This window comes from Dipodomys merriami, unplaced genomic scaffold (assembly GCF_024711535.1).
Source record: "Dipodomys merriami isolate MVZ:Mamm:240054 unplaced genomic scaffold, mDipMer1.0.p SCAF_48, whole genome shotgun sequence".
Taxonomy (NCBI): domain Eukaryota; kingdom Metazoa; phylum Chordata; class Mammalia; order Rodentia; family Heteromyidae; genus Dipodomys; species Dipodomys merriami.
Window position 1 is genome coordinate 6,639,603 of NW_027206046.1, and position 27,791 is coordinate 6,667,393.

The window sequence follows — 27,791 nt, forward strand, 5'->3', positions numbered from 1 at the left end:
GGGTGTGTGTGTGGCGGGAAGGTGGGGGGGGGGCGCCTGGGTGCGGGCCCGGGGCGCAGGAGGGCAGCGCGGAGCCCGCGTGGACCCGCCCAGCCGCGGCAGTGGAGGCTCACCTGCCCGCGGGGGCGCGGCGGGGCGGGGCGCGGGGCCCGGGCGCACCCGCTCCCCGCCTCCCGCCTCCCGCCTCCCGCCTCCCGCCCCGGGAGGAAGCGGAGGGGCGCGGTGTAAACAGAGCTGCGGCCGTGATGTCAGCCGGTCACATGGAGCCTCTTATGGCTCCGGATGGCTCTCGGCGGGCGGGCAGCTGCGGCAGCTGCTGCTGTGGCTCGGGCGGCGGCGGCAGAGGGGGCTCCGGGGTCGGACCATCCGCTCTCCCTGCGCGCTCTCCGCACCGCGGCTTAAATGATGTATTTTGTGATCGCAGCGATGAAAGGTGAGCCGGGGCGCCCTGCCGGGGGACTCGGGTGGGCTGGCGGCTCGGTGCGGGGGGTGCAGGGGGGCGGAGAGGAAGGCGCGCAGGGGGAGGGGTGGGCGCGCCTGCCCGGGCGCACGTACGGCCCGGGGCTGGGCACCGGGGCCCCCTCCGAGGCCTCCCGTGTCAGCGCTGCGGCGCCCGCGGAGCCCGGCCCGGTTTCGGGTTTTGGGGCACCGGTGCGCGGGCTGAACCCCGGCTTCTCCGACCTTTCCGGCTTCTGTCACCCGCCTGGGTCTGCTTGGCACCTGGCAGGGCTCCCCAAAAGAAAAGTTTGCCTGGAGTCGCGGCGCTTGGGGAAGGGAAGGGTCTGGACAGCCGGGGGGACGCGCGCGGGGGTCGGGGGGATCCGGTCCCGACCCACACACACACAAGGACCCGCACCCCGGATCGCTGTGGCCTACGTGGGGGGAGGGCGCCCCGCGGCCAGGCCAGGCCGTGCGAGCGGTCGCGATGTCACCCTCAGGGTCTGGTTTAGAGCCCCAGGCCTTCCTCACGCTCCCCCCAGCACCCCCCGCACCCCCTCGGGCCGGGAAGCTCGGCTCGCCCGCGCCCCACGCCGGCTGGGGACGTCCAGACCGGTTCACGCCGTGGCCACTTCCGAAAGCGCGCGGGCCGGGCGAGGCGGAGCGGCAGGGACTCCCCGGCGGCGGCGGGCGGGCGCCCCAGCCGCAGCGCACCCCACTTAGGTAACTTAGGTTTGCGTATGGGTGTGGGAAGCCAACTCTCAGCACACAGGACCGACGGGCAGAGGCCGGGGGGAGACCGTGGCGGGAGGACCGACGGGTGCGGATTAACCTCCGCACCCAGCCTTCCAGTCCTGATCGGAGGTGGGGAATCGGAGCCCGGCCATTAACGTAGGGTGGCGGGGGTGGGGTGGGCTGGTGAGAGTGGGGGTCATGGTCGTAAAGGAAGGGCAGAGGTTTCCAGTGAGGAGCAACGAAGCCCGTGGCAAGGCAGAGAAGTTTCTGACCGGAAAGCCAAAGTTTGGGAGGTGTGCAAAAAATAAAAAGTCGCCTTTCCTTTGCCGGAACAACCGAGCCTCGCGCTCGGAGTACCGCGAGCCGCCCCGGAGAGACTCAGCCCCGCGGCGGTGGATAATCCGCAGCTTCGCCGGCCCCGCCGCCACGCGTGGGGAGTTAAACCCCGTCTGCGTGAAGCGCAGCCCCTCGGAGCTGTCCCGCGTGCTTGTTCCGCACGGCGGGCGCGGGGGCCCGGCGCGGAGAGATGCTCGCCTAGCTTGGGGATGAAGGCCGCCCCACCGAGCCGGTTCTCCGCGAGCTTTGCGTTTCTTCAGTACCTATTGGGTGGCATCGTTTATTAATTAGGAACCGGCCGAAACGCACGGGAGGCCGGAGGCGAGCGGGAAGCGAGCTCTCTTCCGTAGGATGAGCGTTTTCACCCCCTCCCCTTCGCAGTCGGCAGGTAGATGGGGTCGAACCTGCGCTGGGTGTGCCACGCGGGATTTTAAGTAAAGGAGAGGCAACTTTCTCGGATGCACGCTTTTAAGCATGGAAAAAGCATCTGGAAGGGGAAAAAATATGTTTCTTACCGAATTCTTATGTGAAAGAATTCTACCCCCCCCCCCAAAAAAAAAAGCCCTAAACACTTCCAGGCGATTCCTGCGGTCTTTGAATCTTTTAAGTGTAAAGCGACTCAAGTGTCATTTGTGAAGACATTTCATTCTTTTATTTCCCTGTAAATTAAAACAATAGATTTTGCTACTAGGTTTTGGTGATACTTGTATATATAAATATATGTGATATTTATGAATATTTGTGGTTGATTGGGAGAAAGTAGAGAGGCTGAGATGTTTTAAGTAGCTTTTTCCTCCTCTCTCTAATGAACAGTAACCAGACAATAAGGAAAGGCTGTTTTGATCATGTAATTTAACTTTGATTTTTCCCCCCTAGTCATGCAGGCTTTTTCTTTCGGAGTACTAGTAGACAGTGAAGTTTTGAGTGCAAGCGCTCCCTTAATAATAGAATTGTGAGAACTTGCACATTCTCCCTCACCTACACACCTTTTAGTCTTTGACCATTGGCTGGAATAAACTAATAGATTAAAAGCGTTGTGCTTTGAGATAAGTAGCTCTGAGGTACCAGCAATGCCATTCCCCCCCTCCCATAAGCTCAGTTGCGCAGAGAGAGAGAGAGAGAGAGAGAGAGAGAGAGAGAGAGAGAGAGAATGAGAGAATGAATATAAATAAATCTGGACCATTAGAATATTTCATTCCCAATAGCGCAACATCCTGTGTTTTAATAGAATTATCTTGCCTTTGGTGCAAATTTTGACGGAAGAAAAATAGATTGTGGGGAAAATGAGGAATGCAGTAAATGTTTCCATATCAGATTAAAAAAAAAAACTTGGTCCCGAATCATATTAAATACTTCCCTTCTGCCTCTCAGTTAATAGTTAAATTGGTTCCATATGTGAGCAAGTTTGTATAATTAGACCTTTTTTCTGCAAAATAGAAAAGGCACTCTTTACAAAGTAGCTTTTTGGTATATGGATGCCTGAGGACAAAAGAGGAGCCAATAAGCAATGATAAAACAGAAACATCTTTACTGGCTGATTTACTGAGGGTTTAAAAAAAAAGTCATTCAAAAATCAGGCGTTTTGAACTCACCAAAGAATAATCTTTCTTAGTGGTGAGTTATGAAGTCTAGTTGTTGTTGGTTTTGTTGTTTTTAAGTAGTTTCAGCCTTGCAGGTGATACATCTTTATTTGAGCCCCGCTGGTCTCCCTCTTCAGTTTTGTTTATGAGATTGCTTCTTGGGCAAGCAGAAAGCAGCAGCAGCTCGGTACTGTGTGTAGTCAGGGGCACACTTGTCCTGCTCCTTCTAAAAAGTACATTCACCAAATGTCATCCATGCAGCTGAGCTCTAGAAGGCAGAGCATTGCTCCTTGGTTTGGTAAGAGTATGTGCACCTTTAGTCGGCCTCTGGGAGTCTGAATGATGAAGGGAGGCTGGCCAAGGATTTGCTGTCTAGGAAAGATTTTTCTTATTTGGGCACCTGTGCAAAGCACCTGGTCCCTGTGAAAGTGCACTGGAGGTCCGTGATTAGATTCACACCGAACTTTATTGGATAGGATTGTATGGTTTGGGAGAACCAGGCTTTTTCTTTTTAACTATGTGAATTTGGCTTTTGTCTCTACTCTGTTTCAGCCCTCCCCACCTTCCATGGTATACTTGTGCTGGGATTTTTTTTTTAAAAATTTATTTTTCCTATTTGGAAAGATGAGTAAGACTTGGGAATTGTTAAAAAGATGCTGAAAAGGGAAAACATACATAGCTGAAAGTATCAAACAAGTTGGTTTGGTGCTGGTGGTTTTTTTTCTTTTTTTTTTTAAATTGTATTTTTATTATCTTGAAGTCATTGTACAAAGGGGTTACCATTGACCTAAATCAGATTATATAAGTACAGTGCCTCTTGGACGATGTATCACCCTTTCAAGTGTCACCCCCAATCCCAGCCCAACCCTCCTCTCAGTTTTCCTAGTTTCATAGGATATGTATCGAATATTATGACTGCACACCCCAGCTGTTTTAAAGACAAAAATGTCTGTGAATTGATTGTGTATGGCTAGAAGGGAGCCTGGAGCAGAGAGGGTTTATTAAGGCCCATTTTTCATAGATCACCTATTGGTTTTATGTATATCAGTCACATCACCCTTGTCAGGAAAAGCAGCTATGTGCTTAAGTCAATCACTTCCCATCCGTTTGAGTTGAGAACTGTTGAGATCTTATCCCAATGTTACCAGGTATAAATTAATACAACTTCTAAGAAGAAATGTATTTTTAATGTATACATTCCATGATTTATACCTTGACTTTTAATACTTAGTAGATATACTTGTAAATATATTAATAGTCTTCTAGAGTCCTGCTTGGCCTGTTTCCCTCCCAGCCAAGTAAATCACAATCGAAATGAGTAAGATCAGCAAATAGATAATTGCAAAGCATCTGTGCTAAGTAGTACCTGTCCACTTTGTAATTTGCTCTGTGGCACCTAAGAAAATAATATTTACAAATGACTTTGGGAGAAGTTGTTCCTGGAGGATGGATGCATGGATGAGTGAACAGATCATAAAGGTAAATGTAAAGTTTGGTTTTCTTTAAAATTTCTCACAATCATTTTAGCAACCAATAAAAGCCTTGTCTGGGACAGAGCTTCAAAGAATATTTTGTAATAGAAAAAAATATATATATTGTAATAGAAAATATATACATATTGTTTTTGTAGGCCAGGAAAGTAGCTAATTGGCTCATTACTCTCTAACAAAGCCCTGGGTTTTCTAACATGAAGGAAGGAAAGAGGGAAGAAAGGAAAAAAATTAACTTCTGCATACATTTTTAAATATCCAGTGTTAATTACTAAAACTTCAAGGCTATTTTATGCATTTCACTTTTTTCTATTTAAAAAAAAAAAAACAACAACATAATCAGACACCAAGCGGGCTTCTGTACTGTTAGAGACCTGCACCAGTGACAAGTGTGAACTGGCATGTGGTATTTTCTCAAAGTCCACATGCTGACCCTAAGAGGAATGAATTACAACAACAGGTAGCTTCTCCACAAGGATTCCTCTCTCTTCCCCTGGCCTTTGGATTCTGGGACCGAGAGACTCATAGTCGCAGCTCTTTGTATCAACCAGTATTGTGACTGACATGATAGAACTTGTGTTCTCCATAAACTGTCCCAAGGTTAAATCCAGAAATGAGATCTAAATAGGCAAGAAAGATCACAGTCTTTTATTTCTGCTTTCCCTTTTCTTTTTCTTTAAATGGAAATCTGTTGGAGTATATCGTGTAATGGGGAGATAACATGATTGGCTCTTTTAAAGTTAATATGAAGACATTTGAAAAAAAAATTTGCTCTCATGGCTATAAAAAAAAGTAATATCTGGTTTCTTCCTTATGTTTGCTAGTGAGTTCATCTTCTGCTGAGAGTTTTCTTTCCTCTGAAGTTTACTAGTCATTTCACAAATAAATAGGGTGACGCTGTTAATCAACATTTCATTTGTGCTTTTCTGGCTCTCACACACTGTGATCTTGTGCAGTTATTCTTGGAAAGTCACTGACAGCTTCTTTGACTCAAAAGCATGAGGTTAAGGCTCAGACACATTATAGAACAAGGACTAGAATCTTCATTTCCAGCATCTTCCTTCCAACCCCCGAGGCAGCTGTGAAAAAATGTCCCAGATAAACTTTCTCTAGTTAGTGGAAATTAGAAGTCTGGCATTTATATTGGGGGTGGGATGGGGAATTTAGATTCAATTATGTAATGCTTTACTGAACTTGATATCTTTAAATCACTAATAAAATCAATTTGTCCAAAATGGTTATTCTGAGTTGCTTATCATTAGCTCTCTTCATCCATGATTTTTATTAAGTCTGCTTGTTAAATTAAAAAATCTGGATGAAATGTAAACATTACTTTCCTAAACAATGCCAGCTACCACAATGTGTAGCTAGAACCTGGGTAATGACCCCATGATACAGAATCACACCCATAATTGTCTGTATGTTCTGCTTACCTTCTGGGGAAGGGAGCATTTGCAAGTCTGTCTTTATGGAGCAGAGCATTTGTCTTTATGCTCACCACTGTGGTCCCCAGCGTCTCCATGGCACTGAGGGCCATGATTAGACACTTTGGAGAAATGTGGTGTCGTTCAGAAAAATCAGCTGTGTTATAATGGCTTTGTGGTAAAGACTGCAAAAGCTCAAAGGCAGGCCCTTACCTTTCCAACGGCTAGATTGTGGTTTGTTAATCTGAATGCAAAGGAGAATTATTGCAGGGAGTCCCAGGAAAGGAAGAAACCTTAAAAAGTCGCTGCTCATCGCCGGGCGCTGGTGGCTCACGCCTGTAATCCTAGCTACTCAGGAGGCTGAGATCTGAGGATCGTGGTTCAAAGCCAGCCCGGGCAGGAGAGACCGTGAGACTCCTATCTCCAATAAACCACCAGAAAACCAGAAGTGGCGCTGTAGCTCAAGTGGTAGAGCGCTCACCTTGAGCTGAAGAGCTAAGGGACAACGCCCAGGCCCAGAGTTCAAGCCCACAACCGACAAAAAAAAAAAAAGTCGCTGCTCAGATTAAATATCCCATTGGCATGTGAGTCTTCTCCACTGCACTCCAGTAAAATGACAACGGGTGAACCCCCCTTCAAGAAAAATCCAAAAGGAATCGTGTGCCACATTAACGCAGCTAAAGCATGGGTAGACAGAGCACTGAAATATCTAAGCCTGAATAGCGTCAGGTGGTAGTGAACAGGCCCTTTCTACAGACATAATAAAATATGGCTTATGAATTCCCACCTAAAAGATGATACAGTTACAAAGAGTGAGGGGCCAGGTGCTGGTGTCTCACACCTGTCATCGTAGCTGCTCAGGAAGCAGAGACCTGGAGTTTCGTGTTTCAAAGTCAGCCTGGACAGACAAAGCTGCATGACGCTGATGTCCAACAAAATGTCAGAAGTGGAGGTGTTGCTCAAATGGCAGATTATCAGCCTTGAGCAAAATAGCTAAATGAAAATAAGAGTCCTTGAGTTCAAGCCCCCATACTGACACAAACAGGGTAGAAGGAAGGTTTGGACTTTAGTCTTTGGGGTAAATACTAGAATATGAAAACCATAAAGAACTGGATCGTTAGCTTCTTTTATCTACAGAAAGTATCACTATACTCAAGAAGATATTAAAAGTTCAAAATCTATGAAGTCTTGGCAGCCATGATAACCTGAGATTAATCAGGAGGAGAAAGACCAGTAGGATCTACTGCAAAGTCGTTTATTTCCATCGCATATTCACAGTGCATTGTACATGTACAGAATTGGCTAATTAGAAGACAAAACCTGAGCAATGTGTGTTACTGCTACTTGCTTGTGATAGTAAAAATTGAAGAGGTCCTCAAAACATTTCCAACTAGAAAGAATATCCAACTAGAGATACTGATATTCTCTAGACATAGCATGTGGAATTGGAGTCTACTAATATCTAGCATAAATCTCTTTTTAATCTTATGATTTTTTATCTTTTGGAGCTAAGTAGAACATATTTAGTCCGTTTTTTTAATTGAACACTGTTATGTGAAAAACCGGTAGCAAGTAAAATATACCATAAACACGCACAGTTCTTAGTCTGTTGTTCCTCTGGTCTATTTTACCCAAGTCTGAGGCTCTCAGACTTCCTACTATCTTGGGCAGTTTCTTCTTCAAACGTAAATCAATTAGTTTGTCTAGAGCCCTTTGAAATTATGAGGCCCCAAAGAGTATCAGTTGTAATTGGCTTGGCATTCACCACAAATTTAAGAAGAAATGACTTAAGAGATTAAAAAAAAAAACCCTGATTGAAATATTTTAGGGTACATAGCTAGATTGTATGGCACCTCTCATGAATAGTGTTGGTGATAGTGTTGTAATTTGTGAACGTGAATTTTGAGCTGCTTAGGGATACTTTTAATTCAACTCATGTTGATTATTAAATGTCCAGGAAAAATTAAGTATTGTGAATATGATTATTGGAACCTTAGAAGCATTTATGATTTTTTTTTTTAACCATGGCAGTGTCAGATCTGAGATAAGGCTGCCCTCTAGTGGTAAGTTACTCCCAGAAAGCTAAAACCCACAATGATGGTACCAGTGAATTTCCCATCAGGCTAATGGAGAAGGTCAAAGGTTGAAATTATTTTCTCACTTGCTATGGGGGCATTCTTTCTTATATTCAGAAGTGTATTTTGGTGCTTTATATAGTTCCTAGAAATGTCACTGAAGACAGAGACTGAGTTTTTTAAGTGATAGCTAGCATTTTCTCTTCAAATCTAGACCCTCTTTCTCTTTGTTTTCTATCTTCCTCTCTTTTCTTTCATTCCTTCCTCTTTAAAAAGTATGTAATTAGAAATTAAATATTCTGTCTCCTTTTGGCAATAAAGCACTTAAAAACACAGATGCAATGACGAGTAACTCCTTGGTTTCTGAAGGCTTAAGATACTTTGGTCCCTTTCAGTACAGTTTGCTTAGAAAATTGCATGCAGTATCTGTTGTCTAGGGTTTTCTGTAGCATGACAGAGGTTATGATTGAAAACATGCCAGAAACAGAGATAAGCATTCATTCTTGAGATTTGTAGGATCAATGGATAATCCATGTGACTTGTGACTTTGCGACTGAGTGCAAAGTCAAATGTGAGCTGAGAGAAGACCGCCTGATATCTGTGTAGGAATCCAGTGAATACTCACTGACTTTACTGTTTCCTTCCATATCGCTTGTTTCTGGTGTCGCACTGCAAACATGCAGGAATTTTGTACCGCTCAAGATGTCAAGGCTTCTGACTTGAGCTACAACCACCTCAATAATGAAGATGAAAGGTAATACCAGGATTTTGACAATGCTTGACCATTGCTACTAGAAAGGTGAACTTGTTTCTTTTCATGAAAATAACAACAAAACCAGGAGGGCAAAAGCAAGGAATCACGGCTTGTTTTGACCTACTCATCACAGAAATTAGGTAGTGTTTCAGAAGTCAAGATTTCTGATTGAGTTCATATCAATGGAGCAAATTGTTGTTGTTGTTACTTCAAACAGTATCACCCAGAAATGTAACTATTGTACCTCCTAAGAAAAATCCTTTTTTCCTCCACAGAATGTTATATTTTTTTCCCTCTTCCTTTTTAAAATGTATCTCACTTTAAATCTTCTGCAGAGTACTGGATAAACATCAATAAATTCATTATCACAATTACTCAAGTAGCTACTGTATACTAAGTCATTCTGGTGCCACCCTATTATAATAGAGGCCAGTCACCTTCCTTCTGATTGGTTGTCTGCAGTCATGAATCAGTGTCTTAAGAATGCACTGTGAGCGGGGGCACCTGTGGCTCACACCTGTAATCCTAGCTACTCAGGAGGCAGAGATCAGAGGATCTGTGGTCTGAAGCCAGCCAGAGCAGGAAAGTCCTTGAGATTCTTCTCTCCATCTTAACCAAAAGCTCGGGGACAGTGCCCTCTGATCTTCACAGTCATCACGAAGGTATTTAACCCACAGGAGGTTCTGCTTCCAAAGGGATGGGCTGAAGCCACATTATATATATGCATTTGCAAAAAGTTTCTCCCTCTCCTTAGGAGAAGCAGAACTACTGCCCTACTCTCCTAATCAAGGAAGAAAGTGCAACTCAGTCGATGCCAGTAAGATAAACAAGCTTCCCTCATTCTACCGAAAGCTTCTTTTAGGGAAGGAGCCACAGCTGGGTAGATTGTCACAGGTTAAGTTACTTTCACGGTTTGGATACCCTCCAGTTATGATACATTCTTCTGGCTACCTTCTGGTTACCCCAAACCTGTCCACTCAGATGACCTCAAGAGGAGAAGCTCCCAGAGGCTATCTTGGCACTAGAGGTGCCTGGGCTACCTGGTGCCCTTACTACTTTACCTGTGACATAGACACAACACAATCTATCCAGCAGTGTAGGTCAGAGCTGGGTCTCCCCAACACTCCCCCCAGATCGTTTAAACAAGGACAGGCCCAGATTCTACCAAAGTCAGGACCAATTCCACTCTTTTCTATGTTATTTTTGTCTTTTTCTTTCTTTCTTTCTTTCTTTTTTTTTTTTTTTTGGCAACAAAGTAAAGGTTTCAGTGCTCTGCAAGCACATCAGTGGTTCTTACTGACAAGATGACCTTTCTCAGGCATGAGGGCCTGTTGTGCTTCTAGCCTCTGAAGGTAGGGAAGTGGGAAGCAGGCAGACGACGCCCTGCCTGCCTTCATAGAGCTTGAGTTATAGTCTGGTAAAACAGGTATAAAAGTGGAATGAATGGTTCTGGGAGTTGTGGAGGTGGGCACTCTGATGCCCTCTCCTGCTAGAAAATGGTGGTACAATATCCCACAACTGGTGTTGACTTAGATCTTGGATGCTTGTCGACTCTGGGGTCAGTAGTGACTGTTGATGTAGTCTCTGGTCCCTGTGAATGTAGCAAAAATATAGATGACCTAGATGAATGCAAACAGCCATAAAGAGTAAGGCCAAGATGAAAACTGTGTGAGGGCTTTGTGGATAGACTTAAGAGAAACAAATCAAAACAAATGTCCTATGGTAGAAACCTAAAAGTGACTCTGCAGGTCATGTTGTCTGTTAGCCCCGGTTTTGTCTGTCTTTGAGATGCATTCAAAAAACAAAAAGTGTAGCCAGGCGACGGTGGCTCACGCCTGTAATCCTAGCTACTCAGAAAGCTGAGATCTGAGGACCATGGTTCAAAGCCAGCCTGGACAGGAAAGTCTATGAGGCTCTTACATCCAATAAATCACTAGAAAACTGGAAGTGGTACTGTGGCTCAAGCGGTAGAGCACTCACCTTGAACTGAAGAGTGGAGGAAAGACAGCACCCAAGCCCAGAGTGCAAGCCCCATGACCAATAAAAAAACAAAACAAAAAAAAAAGTGTGAGCTGGTGGCTCATGTCTATAATTGTAGTTATTCAAGAAGCTGAGATCTGAGGATGGATATGCAAAGCCAGCTTGGGCAGGAAAATCTATGAGATACTTATCTCTAACCACTGAAAAGCCAGAAATGGAGCCATGGTTCAAGTGGTAGAGCACCAGCTTTGAGTGAAAAAAAAAGCTAAGGGATAGTGCCTAAGTCCTGTAGTGACACAAAACCAAATAAAACTTAAAAACTCAAAGGTTCAGGCCTTCATTGACATTCAGATTACATTTATCTGATTCTGCTAATGGGGCTGAAGGTACTCTAGTTTCTAGTTCAATATATAATATATGAAATATATAAGTATATATAACATATACTGCACATAATTTTACTTATACATTTGAGACCTAGTCTCTTTTTTTAGTTTCCTTTTTTTGTTTAATTTTATTGTAAAGGTATTGTATAGAGGGGTTACAGTTACATAAGTAAGGTGATGAGTACATTTTTTTATTGAACATTGTTACTCCTTTCATTTTTTTCTCCCACTTTCTCTCCCGCGACTTCTCCCTGCCTCAAGTTGTAAAGTTCATTTCCAACGTAGTGAGACCCAACATCTCATAAGAATTTGAGTTTCATTGAGACATTAGTCTAGAAGAGAGATTGGCTATAATCTTATCTGGGTCTGATGTAAGCACCTTAAATTCATTTCCTTTTGGAGTGGAATTTCCCAGTGGGATGTTAAGGCTTTCTACTGTCCCAGCCATGAAAAGAAGAGTTAAGAAAGAAAAATCAGATGGAAATTGGTGGATGAAATTAGATCCAGGTCTTTTTCCAGAGAAATCTTTTTTAAAGATTAATATATTGCCCCCTTTTCCTGAATATATTAAAGAAATTGCTTACAGATCACATACGTTAGCCTTAGATGTTAAGATTATAAAACATCTAACTTAAATTGCATGCGTAATAACAAACAACTTGAAATCAGGTACCAGTAGCTCACACTTGTAATCCTAGCTACTCAGGAGACTGAGGTCTGAGGATTATAGTTCAAAGCCAGCCAGGGTAGGAAAGTCCTTGAGACTCTTACTTCCAATTACTCACCAAAAAAATCTGGAAATGGAGCTGTGGCTCAAGTGGTAGAGCACAAGCTTTGATCAAAAAAGCTCAAAGACAGCACCCAGTCCCTGAGTTCAAGCCCCAGAACCTGTCCAAAAGGAAAAAAAAGAATGGAAAAAGCAACTTCTGAAAATGATCCCTTGTAACCAGATACTCGAGATACTCGGTTGCAAGTGAAATCTACTGAGAAAGCAGTGTTTCCGTCACAAGCAAAATCCTGTAACAGAAGTGTTTTTGTTTCCCCTGGCCATTGCAGAGAAACAAAGTTGTTTTAAGATGAGTTAAGATGTCTCAAAAGTTTTTGGCCTCGTTTCTAAGTCCCCTGCTGCTCTTTGCTTTCTGAGTCCCTTTTTGAAGTGGCTTGGAAATTTTGGTGCAATTTCAATGGCTCTTTAGGAGAAATATTGGCCCAACTACTCATTATTTTTACTGTGAACATGACTTGAGTGTTTTCAGGATGTTTTGGTTTGCTAGAAATGTTTTGCTTTTGGTTACTTTTTGTTTTGTTTTGTTTTTTGTTTTTGCACTTAGACCTCTCTGGCTGAAAAAGTTTGGTTACTAGCCTAGCCATCTGATGACAATGCTTTGAGGGTGTTTACAGAGAATGTGGGTGCCATAGTAATATTTGAGTCCAGCTCATCCCCCCCCCACCAAAGATAGTGTGGTGTAATTAGAAGCAATGAAGAGAAGGCGTATTTAAGGATTGATGCTTATAAAAGAGTGGCTGTAAAGAAACACGGTTTTTCAGATGTCAGACATGACTGACAGCTGTGCTGGTAGGCATGCTAGTAACAATAAAGTCTCCAAGTTCAACATCAAAGCCGTGGCAGCTTACCCCACCAGTGACTTGAACATCAAAGGGGAGCACAAGACAAAGGAAGGGTGCTGAGGTATGTTTCTGCCTCTTAGCTAGATACTTGAGGTGGGGGCCCCCAGCGCCCAGAGCTCTTCTCAGGAATGCAGTGATTTTTTTTGTTTTATTTTTCTGCAGATCAGTATCATCTTCATTTTTAAAATGATGAGGAATATTTTTAACTAAATTAAAAGGGCAGGGCAGGGCAAAATGAGTGCTATAATTGCTCTGATCCCTGTTAAGTTGAGTTAGGAAAAGATTCATCGGAGAAGAGATGGGCCTCTCTGGCTTCCTTCAGTAGTGAATTCACTACCAGTGTGAGCTGCTCTTACTGCACCTTGCTCGAAGAGTGGAGGGCAATACTGTACAAAATAAGGCAGTACACAGTGGGGCGCTTCCTCATTGGTTGCTCAGGAGTCATGTTTGACAAAATAAGCTGGACCTTCATTTGTGGGAGGAGCTCTGGCTATCTCTCCCCCTCCCCCTTCTCTCTTTCTTTCTCTCCATCTTTTTCCTTCACTTTCTTTCTCCCTCCCGCTCTGTTTCTTTTTCTCTCTTCTCTATCACTCTGCCTCTGACTCTCTGTGTACCTATTTCTCTCTGTTTCTCCCCTTCTCTTTCTCTTCCTCCCTGTATATATCTTTTTCTCTTCCCCCCCCCCCACCCCTTTTTCTACCTGTCTGTCTCTTCACTCACCTTTTTTTCAAACTAACCATGTGGGTGGATTTTTGATGAATCAGGTAGTGTGTTACTTAACAGGTAAGAATGATAATGACACTAGACCTGTTAGACTAGCTCTTAATTAATCACCAGATCCAGGCTGCAACTCTCTTAACTCAAATGATGTGTATAGCAAAATGACCAGTGTGACCAGTGTGACGCCAGAACAGTCTAGAATTCATCCTCCCCCTTGATATTAAATAGGAAATAAAACACTATGTATTATGGGTGGTCAAAAATATTGTGCTTCTCCCAACCCTTTCTTTTTTTTCTCTTTTGGCTTCCCTGTGAAAGATGAGGTTATTTTATAGTTCATCTTGAGTGATTTACTCATTTTAAGTGCTACTGAAAAATTCTAGTGCTCTGCCTAGCCATTTAATAAATAGAAGCGGCTCTCTGAGAGCTCCAGGGAAATGCAATAAACACAACTGTGTTACTAATTGATGTGATACTGAGCTAACAAAAAGTAGTGCATCCTCAGTATAACATGTGGAGGAGATGGGGACAAACAAGTCGTTTAAGGATTCAGGTGGACCTGTTGCAACAATGAGAAGTACAAAATGTCATGTCAAAACCAGCTTTACAATGTCGGTGTGGGGGGGGGGGAGGGGGGTATAATTGGGTGGGGGGAGGGGGGTAAAATTGGGTGGGGGGAGGGGGGAGGCGGGGAAGGGAAGTGAAGGGTAAACAAAGGAGGAGGCTGCAATGCTTGGTAAGAAATGTATGCATTATCCTGCCCATGTAATTGTAGCCCCCCTGTACAGTATGTTCTCAAATAAAATAAAATACAATTAAAAAAAAAAAAGTAGTGCATCCGTAAACAGAAGTTGGAAAGCAAGAAGTTAAAGAACTGTAGGGGAAGATGGAGATATCAAGGGCTGGGAATTCTAATAAGGCCTCTTTAGGGGACCATTAATTTGCATGTGGCTGAATTAGGACACCCAATTATTTCTGAGGACATGACTTAAGAACTCATCCACAATATTCCGCCCCCAAAATGAAATGATTTGGTGGGGGCCGGGTGGCATTGCAGGATGGGGTGGGGGGTTGTCTGTGAGGGGAGAGATTTCTGCATGAGTGTTTTCTCACTAGAATGATTACAGTAGTTTTTTCTCATTAAGGACAAAAATACTGATGAAATCAAGAGAATAATTTCCTTGTTCTTTGTACATTATTTTAAACTGTCATAATGGAATTTTTTTTAAAAAGCAAGGAGGGGAGGGCAAGAATGTGGGGAGACAAACCTTTGAACCACACTAGGACACAGGCAGATTACAGAGTGATTGGATTTTTTTGGGGGGGGGTGAGGGGAGGGAAGTGCATGTCCTTGGGCTTGAACTCAGGGTCTGGGCACTGTCCCTGAGCTTCTTTTGCTCAAGCTAGCACTCTACCACTTCAGCCACAGCACCACTTCCAGCTCCCCCCAAGATAACGGTATTTATTGTCAGTAAAGTCAGTTTTACAGCCTCTCCCCCAACAAAGGGGAAAAAAAGAGAATTTTGAGAGATTGATATTGAACCCCATGAACTTGACTAGCTTCTCAATACTTAAAAACTTTTCTGATGATGGGTGTGATATGAGTCATTTCAATCACTTTGATAGGAGCACATCTGATAATGAAATGTCTCTATGTCTGGAAAAGTGACAAAACTCAGTGAGTCAGTAGTTTCAATGTGAACCAGGCTTACTATTACAAGAACACACATGGGTGGATGGTCCTTCACAGTGTACAATACACCAACATCTTTAAATTTAAGACCATATTAAAAATAAGTTGCTGGTTTTGGCTCATGCCTGCAATTCTAGCTACTGAGGAAGCTGAAACTGAGAATATCTCAGTGCCAGGAGAGAGCAGGCAGGAAATTCCTCCAGATTCTATCTCCAATTCTGAAGAAGGAGAAGGGCTGGAGGCATGGCCCAGGTGATAAAGCACCATGCAAGCAAATGGCAGGTAAGATTTCAGATTCCATGTTATAACCTTTGAGAATTGGCCATTTTTAAAGTTTGAAACATGTGAAATTCTCAGAGTAATTTCTCTCCCTTGGCCATCTACTTATCTCCTGGTGGCCAGGTTTCCTTCTCACACTGTAACCAAAAGAACTTGATAGACCGAGTGCAGAAGCCAAAGTGCAAATCCACTCCCCACCCCCACCACCCCTTTTTTTGGCCGGTTGTGGGGCTTGAACTCAGGGCCTGGGCGCTGTCCCTGAGCTTTTTCACTCAAGGCTAGTGCTCTACCACTTTGAGCCTCAGCTTCCCTTCTGGTTTTCTGGTGGTTAGTTGGAGATAAGAGTCTCATCTGCCTGGGTTGGCTTTGAACATGATCCTCAGATCTCAGCCTCCTGGAGTAGCTGGAATTACAAGCATGAGCCTCCTGTACTCAGCTTAACTTTTTATTAAACCAATGAAAAACAAGATTTCTAACCTTTTCCTTCCTACCTTCTGCACAAAGAAAGTCTGCCTGAGGTGTTTGTGGGCAGTCATTGTGTAACAGGAATGCTCAGTCTCGCTTCAGATACGCTTGGCCAGATGGATTTCATTATATTAATGAGACTCACAGAAGCCCAACTCTTCTGAAATGTCCTGTGCAACGCAGAATGCAATTTAGAAGAGTCAGAGATTGGCCAAAAGGTTTATGTCTGTCTCCTTCCCCTCTCCTCCCCTCCATTCCCTTCTTTTGTTTTCTCCCTTCTCTTCCATCCTTCCTTTTCATCCTTTCCTTCTACCCTTCCCTTCCTTTCCCTTCCCTTCCTTTTCTTTCCTTTCCTTTTTTCTTTTCTCTCTTTTGTTATTTTTTCCTTCCTTCCTTCCCTCCCTCCTTCCCTCCTTCCTTTCCTTCCTTCTCTTCCTTCCTTCCGTCCTTCCCTCTCTCCCTCCCTCCCTCCCTCACTCCTCTTCTCCCTCTCTTCCTCTCTTCTTCTCTCCTTCCCTCCCTTCCTTTCTTTTTCTGTAATTTTCCCACCAAGCCAGAAGGGCTAAAGAGAATGAAATTCTGGTTGTAAGTTGGGCCCTAATGGCTCATGCCTATAATCCAAGCTACTCAGGAGGCTGAGATCTGAGGATCAAAGTTTGAAGCCAGCCTGGACAAGAAAGTCTGTAAGACCCCTGTCCCCAATTAACAAGCAAAATACTGGAAGTAAAATTGTGGCTCGAGTGGTGGAATGCTAGCCTTCAATTAAAAAAAACAAAAAGCCAAGCAAAAGTAAGAGGCCCAGAGTTCAACACCCCCGCCCCCCAGGGCATTATGATGTCAACAGGCACAGGATGGTGTTCTGTAGTGCTTCTGTGCATTTTCTAGGTCCTCCTAAAGACATTTAGCAAATGTCTTTAAGTGATCTTCATGTATATAGGGGCTCTCAATGGTGATCTGGCTTTGCCAAGAGCTGGCAACCTCCCAGACCTCTTCCTCCTTCTGTTCTTCCTCCTCCTCCTCCTGACTCTGACCCTGTGATTTGGTCTAGGGTCTCATTCTGTCTGGCTCTTTGAGAAGATGTGAAATAAATGAGAAAGGAGCTGGAGAAACGTGACATAGGTAGAAGGGCATATATGGATGTGGAAACCAGGTTTTGCCACATAGAAAGTTGAACTCCTTAAGGATCTATAGCCCTGCTCTTGAGCAAGTCCTAGATCATCTCAATCTTGTTTTATCTTCTGTAAGATAAGTAGCTACCTCCTAGGGCTCTGGGGAAAGAGGAAGCTGACATGCGGGAGGCGCTTAATGCATTGTCTCACCCATATCAAGCACTTCGCATACAGTAGACACTAAATAAATGTTGCAAATGTCATCTCTGATGCATATGACTGCTGCTGTGTGTCATATACCCAGGGCTGGGGTATATAGTTCCTCACACATACTACCCATACTCACAAAGGATGTATATGACACTACATAAGATGCTTCTAGTGCTGCATTCTCCAGGACAGGCTCCATGCCCACCATTCATAAAGCGCTTCCTCCCTGCCATGGGGGACCACACTGAATGCTGACACTGGCCTCTCATCCCAGTTTTACAGAAGAGGAAGCTGAACTTGGGAGAAGGGGTGCATTTTTGACGGGATCATGGGGCTACCCCAAGACTGAAGGATCAAAGAGATCCTTCTTCCTCAGCTTCCCAAGCACTGGAATTATAGATGTGTGCCACTAATCTTGGCTAAGGGAATTGTTTTTGTATCAGACAGTGATGGAACGGGGAAGAGGCTCTCTGTGGGAGGTGGGCAAATAGTTCCCTTGGCTGCAGGATCGCAGAGCTAGTCCACAGCTGCATCTGGAGGCCACATCTGGCTGACTCCCGGGGTTGGGCCCACCCCTTCTGCTAGTCTGACTCAGTAGCCCCAGGATCATGAGGTTTGTCCCAGAAGACAGTCTGAGATTAGTTCATCAAAGACATGGCAGCTGGGGGCTTTTCCCAAATACTCGAGTGGGGACAAGACACAAATAGACATTCCTTACACAGCTGATGGATGCCCAGGCACTGTAGAATGTTACCCAGGGAGAATCTGGGGCAGGAGCCTAGGTGCGGCGCCAAGGACAGGTGGAGTCATAAATGTAACAGAAGATAAGGGAGGTGGGTAGTGCCTCCCCCAGTCAGACAGAGGACTTTGTTGGAAGCAGTGAAGGCTTAGCTGAGCTTTGAAGCAAAGGAAGGATATTCCCAATGATGGGTTGAGTTGGAGAAAATGCTCAAAGGCTGGACAATGAGCAAGGCAAAGCCTGGGAACAGCAAGAAGTATGGTCTAGCGGGACTGCTGGAAATACAGCGTCAAAGAGCTGGCAGGGGTCACACCCTGAATGTTCCACACTGCAGATCTCAAAGGAGTCATTCTTTCAATTGTTTGTGTGTTCTGTGCGGATACTGGGACTTGAACTTGGGGCCTGGGCATCATCCCTCAGGTTTGTGACTTGAGTGGCACAGCTCCACTTCTAGCTTTTTGGTAGTTCAATGGAGATAAGAGTCTCCTGGACTTTATTCCCCAGGCTGCCTTTGAACCCAATCCTTAGGTCTCAGCCTCCTAAAATTACAGGCGTGAGTTTCCTGCTCAGGCTGCCTTTGAACCCCAATCCTTAGATCTCAGCCACCTAAGATTACAGACGTGAGCCTTGGGTGCCTGGCTTATTCTTGATGTTTTGTTGCAGTTGTTAGTATAGTTTTGAGAACAGGGTCTTGTACTGTCCAGCCTGGTCTCATGAGCTTCTGACCTCAACCTTCTGAGAGCCATGATTACAAACATGGACCAGTGTGCTAGCTAAGGGGTTGCTCTCTATCCTGACAGCCACAGGGAATAGGGAGTTGCCATCCCCCTTCCCCTCCAATCACGTGGAATCATAAAAAACATCAGATGCTCTTAGAATGCCCCCCCAATTCGTTGCAGTAGGGGAATAAATTTGGGGGATATAGCAAAAAGACTTTTCTCTGGTGTGATTACGTTTGGGTGCCAACCCTATGCCTCTGGTGTACTGCCAAGAGACACGCGGGAGGCACCCACCACACATTCCATCCATGGATCTGGGTGTAAATTTGATCTGGGGACTTCATTAGGTTGTTGCAGAGATGAATGTGGGCCAGTCATATTTAGGGGTGCCCAGCCAGAAGGAGGGAAAAGCAAGTTTCTGGGATGCTGCCAGGGCCACGGGAGGGTGCAGGACTGGCCTTAGACAGGAGACACTGGGCTACGTGAATGTAAGAATGGAGCCAGCCCTCGAGCTGAGCAAAAAGCTCAGCCCACACTCAGGTACTTACTCAGGCTTGTTAAAATAAAAATACACTCTTGGCTCCGCGAGTGTCACAGCCGCTGTAATTATGACATTGAAGATTGCTGTTTGAATTGGAGCGCCTGCAACACACGTTTATTTAAAGATAGGCTTGGTAATTGAATACATGTTAGCCAGGACTTGGGCCCACACCATGAAGAAAGTCTTTCTTCACCAGCTGCCTCTCAGGTGCTTTTCCCTCCAGGTAATTCAAAGTAAATTCTTGGAACTTGGCAAATTGATCTGGAACAGGGGTGGTTTTCTTGCTCAAGAGGCTTAACTCCCTCAGCTCTGGTCTGCTCTCAAGAATGCTAATGTCAGGATGTACACACATATACACACGTCCACACATCCACTCACATCCACTTATTGTGCTGCTATTTCTAGTTCTCTATACTAAGTTTTGCTGTGTAACTGTAAGTTCCCCTGATTCAAACCATGGAGACTAATATGTATGAAGCTATCCTCAACTTCCCTTCCATGGACCTATGGCCACCCCCTCTTGTCTTGAGGTCCTGGGCTTTATGAGCTTCTTGTAATGCTCTGCCTCCCACCGTCCCCTGGACTATTAAGTAAGGTAACAGAAAGCTCACCAGGTCAATTTATATATTGGCATACGGAGTGAATCTTGGTAATTACCCAGTTGGGAGCAGATGTTATCATCACGGATGATAACATGAAAAAAAAAACCACTTTTCTAAACTGTGGGGCATTTCCTAGACTTTTAGAACCACAGACTATAGAAGTCATCTGCTCCGTTCTATTTACAATTGAGTGTTCTGGAGGTGAGAAGTCATGCCCAGCATAAGTTAATGACTGGATGAGGACCAAAGTCAGAGTCTCTTTACTCCTCTGTCATGGTTTTTCCATAGCTCACTCATTTTCTGAGAACCACAAAATATATTACTATATCACCAAGTGCCACAAGTGGTATAATAGCCTGCTTTTTCATAACTAGACTATCCCTTTTCTTATCAAAAAGTTTTAGTCTGAACAATTGCTCTTAGTTTAATAGAAGAAGGAAGTTAAGTGAATTGCAACCACTGTCTAGGCATGGAAGCTCATGCCTATAATCCAGACTACTGGGAATTCAGGCAAAGTTTTTTTCTTTTAACATATATTTTTATTGTAAAAATACTGTACAGAGGGGTTACAGTTACGTGAGTAAGGTAATGAGTATATTTCCTATTGACCATTGTTACCCCCTCCTTTTTTCCCCTACCATCTCTTCCCTCCCCACCTCCACAACATCTCCCCCCTTCCCTTTTCCCCACTTCTAAAGTTGTATAGTTCGTTTTCAACACAGTGTCTTGTACATCTCATTGTTACAATGGGTCAGCCTGTATCCTTGTCTCAGCATTTTCTTGTTTCTTTTGCTTGTTCTTCCCCCATGGTATAACCACTGTCTTCACTGTATCTTATTCCGGTACCCTGCATCTTTATATACATTTTTCTAATTTGGGGAGGAGAAGGGAAATAAAGTTTTGAGATAGAGACCCTCTCTCAAAAACAAGATATAAGAAGGACTGGGGGCATGGCTCAAGGGGTAGAGAGCACTTACCTAGCATGTAAGTAGTTCTGGATTCAATCCTCAGTATCAGCAAATGAATAAATAAATAAAAATAAGTATTATCTGCCAAGAGGAATGGCAGAAGAAAGACTCATATGTACTGGTCTTTAAAGACTAGTCTTTAAAGACATAGGGAGAAAAAAAAAAACATAAGAAACCACTTCCTATATACCAGTATAAGGAACTCAAAACTGTGTTAGGGAAGCAATGAAATAAACATTTCCTTTACTAATGAGTGTTGGGAAAATGGATCCTCCTTGTCTTCCTGTTGTCTTCTCCTGGGAGACCCCCAGCCTCCCTCCCTGCCTCCATACCTCAATAAAATACACCAAGAACAGTAAATAAACAACCTGCAGATAATCCAGATGGGTAAACAATTTCAGAACTGATTATATATCAGGTACTTTTGACAAACTACTAGCAGGCAAAATGAGAGGAGAGGGGAAGAGGATGGGAGAGGGGGAGAGAGAACTGTTATCAACCATCCTCCTACACTGGGACACACTAGCATACTAGACAGCCTGGAAATGGTAAAACTCTTGATGAATATGGTAATATCTTTGATGAATATGGTAATGGGCTTCCATGCATGCATGAGCTGGGCTCGTTAGAGGACAGTCCTTGTGGCTATCTGCTCCAAGCCACTGCTGAAACTCTAGGGAAAACAAATTCAGAAAGGTTAAATAGCTGGCCTAGCATCAGCCACTTAGAAGCAGAGCCAATTTTGGAACCCTGGTCTCTTGACTCTCGGTCCAGTGCTCCCCGGACTGTGTCACGACCCTCTAATTGAATCTGTGACTGCACCTGTGTGAGGGGTACTCAATGAAGGTCATGGCAATCTCTCTAAACAGTTGTATTCACAATCATTCATAAAGCTGTCTTATGGTATTAATCACCTCCAGAGGACAAGAACTTAGGGATACAGTACTGTATGAAAACACTGTCTTCCATTTATCCATTTTTTCCTGTACATCTGGTTATTCAACAGGCATTTTCTGAAGGCTCACACTGTACTTGGTGTTACCTGTTGTCTGTAATCGGCTGGTCTCTCCTCGCGTGTAGGTGGCAAGGGTGTGGTGGCAGCTTCCCCCAGCACATCCCCTCAAGTCATAGTCTCCTCACCTCTCCTGTTCAATCCTTTTCACCTGCTCTTTAAATGTCACTTTCTGTTCTCTCTTTTTTTTTTAATTTAGCCTGTATGGGTTTCTCTCATTTTATCTTCGCTGACGTATTTGTATCACATTAGCCGCGGTTAGTATCTGCTAAATCAAACCATACTGGCTTCAGTAGCTCCCATTGATGGAAGAATAAAGAAATACTTCAGCTCCCTGGGCCAGCTCTCTGTATGGTCTTTGTTACTAGGAAGTTTAACTTACTCAAAACCTTCCTTGTCTGCGTCCCTCACTTTACCCCTGTATTGTTTAGCCTCCCTCTGTTTTAGTCAGTTCATCCTTTGAGCTGCCCTTTCCTGTAAGCAAGAGCCTTGTTTGTGGGGAGAGAGACCGACTGCTATTTGTTTTTGCTTTGCTTTTGTCTTGCCTTTGCTTTTAACTCCACCCTACCCTCCACACCACCAAATGATTGTGAAGATGAGGACTGGTGTTATTAGCTAAGACACTGAGCATCTACTATGTATTTTCTGAGCCTCATTTGGACCTTGTAAAGATGGAGGCTTTGGGTTTACTTTGAGAAGAGGTACAAAATAGAACAAGCCCCTTTCAATGGTTAATTTAATTCAACTGATTTCTGATACATTATCCCTCTTACCACAGACAGATGATAAGATTCTAAAGATTAGGGGGAAAAAGACAAAATGGAAAAGCACCACAAAAACATCTCTTACATGTTATGTCATCAGATAGTGGACCCTCCAGGAAACACTGTAATCTTAAAGTTTTGGGTTTTTTCTTTTGTTGCTTGGTGTAAAACCATGCAAACCAAAATCCATGTGAAATGTATCAAAAGTACTCTGTACCCACTTCTTCACTTTGTCCCTGTTCCCTCTCAAAGCAACTCCTCTGTGTGTGTATGTGTGTGTGCACACGCGCATGTGTGCATGTATGCTTGCATACCAGTCCTGGGCTTGAATTGAGGCACTAGACACTGTCCCTGAGCTTCTTTTGCTCTAGGCTCTAGGTTAGTGCTGTACTGCTTAGCCACAGCTCCATCTGGCTTTTTGGTGGCTAATTGGAGAAAAGAGTCTGGTAGACTTGCCTACCAGGCTGGCTTCAAACCATGATCCTCCTGTGTAGCTAGGATTAGAAGCGTAAGCCAGTGGCACCAGGCTGCAGCTCATCTTTTTTGCTTATAATAGGAAAACCTCTAAAACTACACTGGCAGTTTGGTTCTGTAACAATGATGCTTAGATTCGAGACACATTTTCATCCACAGAAAACTGAAAGGAGCTCTTGGTGGACTGAGTTTCATGTCTGCGGCTGTGGAGCAGAAGGGGGGGGGGCGGGGGGGGGCGAGGCTCTGGGACCTGGTTTGACACCATGTCAGGTCTGTACCTGGCTCACCTCCTGTTTCCAACTGGAAGTCTGGCTCTCCCCAGTGAAGCCCCAATTGGCCTTTACTGCTGCCAGGTTGGAGAGAAAGGACTTCTTCCTTTCTCAGAGGCCTGACTCACACTGAGCCTTTCTTTAGCAAGCATCCTCAAGTTACTAGCCTCTTCCCCCCAGCTGCATCAGCAGCAGAGCAGAGAGAGGGGCTTGATTGCCAGGGTGCCTCATAGAGGCGCTGACGTTCTTGCAGGTAGAAGAGGCCTTTGGGGCCTATTTTGATATCACCATCTGAGATGGCCTGGCTGTTCCACCTCCTGGTGATTACAAATGACCCTTGTCTCTAGCAGAACAGAAAGGTGTACAAGGGCAAAAGTGACAGTGGGGTAATGCTTGTACTGTCTTATCCATTTTCCAACAAGGAGCTCATTTTCCTGAGTACCACCCTTTCCCAGCATGGAATGCTCAACTGGGGTTGATTTTTGACCAGGAACATTTGCCAAGTATAGAGACATTTTAGATGACCACGTGTGGGAAGTGCTACAAGAATCTAGCAAGTTAGAGGCCAAGGACAGGGTTAAACATCCCAAGAGCACATTATACCTTCACAACAAAGAATCACCTACCTGGCCGTTACCTAAATGCCAGAAAGAATAAAGCTGAGAAATCCAGCTTCAAAACATACCTTTGGCCTTGTGTACATTGTAAGTCCCTTATATTTGACATCCTGTGTTATAAAGCATGATAAATTCTGTTTTAAAATGTTCATCTGTGAAGGAAGGCTTGGACAAACTTACTGGCATCCGAGACAATGAAGAAGTAGCACATTGCACCAGAAAAAGGCACAGGAGAGGTGCTTCATTGCAGTGGCAGAATTAATCTTGCCAGGTGGACAAGAGGACATCTCTCTACGAGATGGCAGAAACCCAAAAGCGTCGGTCCCTAGGCAGGTGCAGGGAGTGTGGCAGATAGAGAAGACACCTGTACCACTGCTCAGCACATATGCTATGGAGATAACATCGCCACCCTTGGCTCTAACCAACTGTCGCCATTTGGGATAACTGGTCTACCGCAGCTAGGGTTTTGTTTTGTTGTTAAACCCAGAAATCTCAATTTTCATGAGAAATTATCTAGATACTACTCATTAGAAACTTTTTTTTAATTAATAGGTTAGTGATGAAACCTGATTAATAGTTGTGACTGATTCATCTTTCCTTGTTAGTATCTTTGTCACTATTGAGATTGTATGGTTAAATACTGAGCAGATCAGATCCAAAAAATCTTAAGTTAGATCTGAAGGGATGGACTCCATAGGCTCCTCCTTTTCCAAAAATAAAATTTGAATGATGTAGTAAGAGGAGTCCAAACTGTTTAGCAGAATGTTTAATAAGACTGTAGAAAGAGGGGCTTTCCAATCAAGCTGCTTGTTTTCCAGCTTTATTAAGACCCGTTTGTAGCTGGGTGTTGATGGCTAATAGCTGTAATCCTAGCTACTCAAGAGGCTGAGAGCTGAGGATTATGGTTCAAACCAGCCCAGGCAGGAAAGTCTGTGAGACTCTTATCTCCAATTAAACAATTAAAAATCGGAAGTGGTGCTATGGCTCCAGGGGCAGAGCACTAACCTTGAACTGAAATGCTGAGGGACAGCGCGCAGGCCCAGAGTTCAAGCCCCACAACCAACAAAAAGGAGCCATTTATACCTCTTTCCCCTCTTTGGAGACTTACCACCAAGGGTGTCTCTGCACACTCCAGGCATGTCAATGCTGGGACCTGTGTTTGGATTTTCTTTACTCCCACTGCTTAGGGAACTGTAATATTCATTCTCTTTGTCCCAGATTAAATGATTGATGATCCTCCCAAATTCCCTCCAAGTATGGTTCATTCTTTGGTGTAATTATGATCTTACATGTTACCATGCAAAGGTCTGGTATTCCTTTCCCTCCAGGAAGACAGATGTAAGATGGGGAGGCTAGGAACTCAACTTGGTCATTGTCTTTCCGGTAGAGATTTAGCTTTCCATAAATGCTTTTCCCCTTCACTGAGCACTGGTATGTACTTTCTTATATATGATACCAAAACTTCCCTCTTCCCTTCCTATGACTAACTTTTCAAACAAAAAATAATAGTCATCTTATGAACAGCATTAGGGGATTATAGTTTTATGTCCTCTGAGATCTTTTGTTAAGAGGGGGGAAAACGAAAGGCTTAGCAATGAGTAATACTTATGAAACCCTTGGATAGTACTAAAATAAGTGGTTTTTTGCATCTATACTTAGATGCATAAATTATTATTCTTTGAACCTGAAGTGGATTTTTAACTGTGTTCTACGTAATTATAATAATCATATATATACATATATATATATATATATGAGCTGTATAAACATTAACCAATTAATTCTTGATCACATTGCCTAATAGGAAGGCTTTCCTTGGTACCTTAGTTTGAGAGTGTGCATATGAGTATGCGTTAATTAGAGACCTCAGTTATTAACTTTGCATCCTATTACCAACTGCTTACTTAATAATTTACCAACATCAAGGCAGGTAGGTGGGCCAAGAAACTTGTATCAGAATGAAGTCCTGTTTGCAAGCCAGGAGGCAAGTGACTTTTATGAATTCATCAAATACCTGGCCAGAGTCCAAAGACGATTCATTTTCCTTAAGTGTATAAGTAGTTATTTGAGGAGGTGTGTTGACTTTCTCAATTTAGGCTTCATCATAATTACTTATTTTAAAAAATACATATCTAGATGTGGTTTCTCTGTATATTTGAACCAAATTTAATTTCACTATTACCCTGGTTCTATGTAGGTGCCATAGCTAATTAAGTTCTCCCTATTAGCTTATGCTTTCAGAAGTGGCTGTTGCCGGCCGTCATTTCCATTAAAAAACCACCTTCATCACTAGGTTTAACGTGAAACAGATCCATTTGGAGAAAATCCATTATAAATGAGACACAGTTAGCTGTTAAACAACATCGATGGAGACTCAAGCCTGAATATAAATGTACTGTGGATGGCAAGCTATTGCACAAATTAATCATAACTCATTATTCGGCCAAAAAAAAAGATATTTCAAACATCCTTGGTAATGAGTGTATAAAGTAGATGACACATAATGAGCACATTTCCATCACACTTCTGGAGGACCATTCTGAAAACAACATTGAACAACAGTTCTGGAACTTCTAGTTTGTAGGAGAGTATGTCTGTAGGTTTTCTTTTTAAAATTAATAACATTTTCTTTAAAAAAAAATTTCAAGATACTGAGGATTAGCCAGGCACTGGTAGCTCACACTTATAATCCTAGCTACTCAGGAGGCTGAGATTTGAGGATCACGGGTTGAAGCCATCCCAGGCAGAAAAGTCCATGAGACTCTTACCTCCAATAACCTACTCAGAAAAAGCTAGAAGTGGCACTGTGGCTTAATTGGTAGAGTGCTAGCCTTGAGCAAAAGAAGCTCAGAGACAGCACCCAGGCCCTGAGTTCAAGTCCTAAGATCTGCAAAACAATTCAAAAATTGAGGATTGAGGCCCAGGGCCCCACCTAGTTGGGCATGTACTGTACCACTGAGCTGTATTCCCTGCTACACTCTCTCTCTCTCTCTCTCTCTCTCTCTCTCTCTCTGACTGACACACACACACACAGTTTTTAATTTTAAGAAGTCCGTTGTCTTCTCCATGGAATTAGAGAACAATTCTTGGGAATATACCAATTTTATCTAAATAAAATTGTTCTCCATTAAACCTCTGATGTCCCTGAGAAATTAGCTCATGTGAACAGAAGACAGTGTTCTTTCCAAGCTCTGATGGACAAAGGCAGAGGCTGAGGTTTCTGGAACATTCTGTCTCTTTGCTGAGATACTGGTAGAACACGATAGATACCATTCACAGAGCTGAGTCCACAGAGCTGTCACTGCCTGCCAACAGTTGGCGACATTAAATTTAAAGCCCCAGAGAGTGCAGCAAATGTACTATTATTGTACTAGTTGTTGGGTTTTAAGCACATGTTATTCAGGCATGAAGTTAAACATCTTGTAATTTTCTCAAAATAAGTACTATTTCATTGGGGAGAAATTTTTTTCCACCTAGGGTCCTCTCAAATTTCACACCCCCCAAACATATCAGACAATAAATTTGCAGAAAGATCAACAAGCCTAGTGAGCTGTACCCTACTTAGGCCCCTGTCTGTCTTGGTTAGAGGACCGTCCTTCAGGAAATCAAGGTATCAGATTCGATGTGCCACGTAATCTTAACACACAGGAGAACAGTAGTCTGTGGCTTTTAATTATACCCCTGCCCCTCGCCAGCCCTCCTAAGTGAAGTAAGTAGATGAGAGTGTATGGGGGTGACTTGCTCCAAATTGCTATTACAACCAGTAAGAACAGCTCTAATTGC

The 27,791-nt window shown here is 43.8% G+C and overlaps 1 protein-coding gene across 5 annotated transcripts in view; it reads left to right on the top strand.

The window, feature by feature from the left end:
* Rora (RAR related orphan receptor A) overlaps positions 1–27,791 on the top strand; it is a 779,408-nt gene that overhangs the window by 677,078 nt on the left and 74,539 nt on the right. Inside the window, exon 1 of one of the 5 annotated variants that reach the window (XM_069995267.1) lies at positions 40–433. The exons of the other annotated variants lie outside the window; for them this stretch is intronic. Coding sequence (XP_069851368.1) covers positions 403–433 — 31 coding nt within the window. The 5' untranslated portion in view covers positions 40–402. Of the gene's footprint in view, positions 1–39; positions 434–27,791 lie in introns of those variants that run through there. 5 annotated transcript variants of the gene reach the window in all.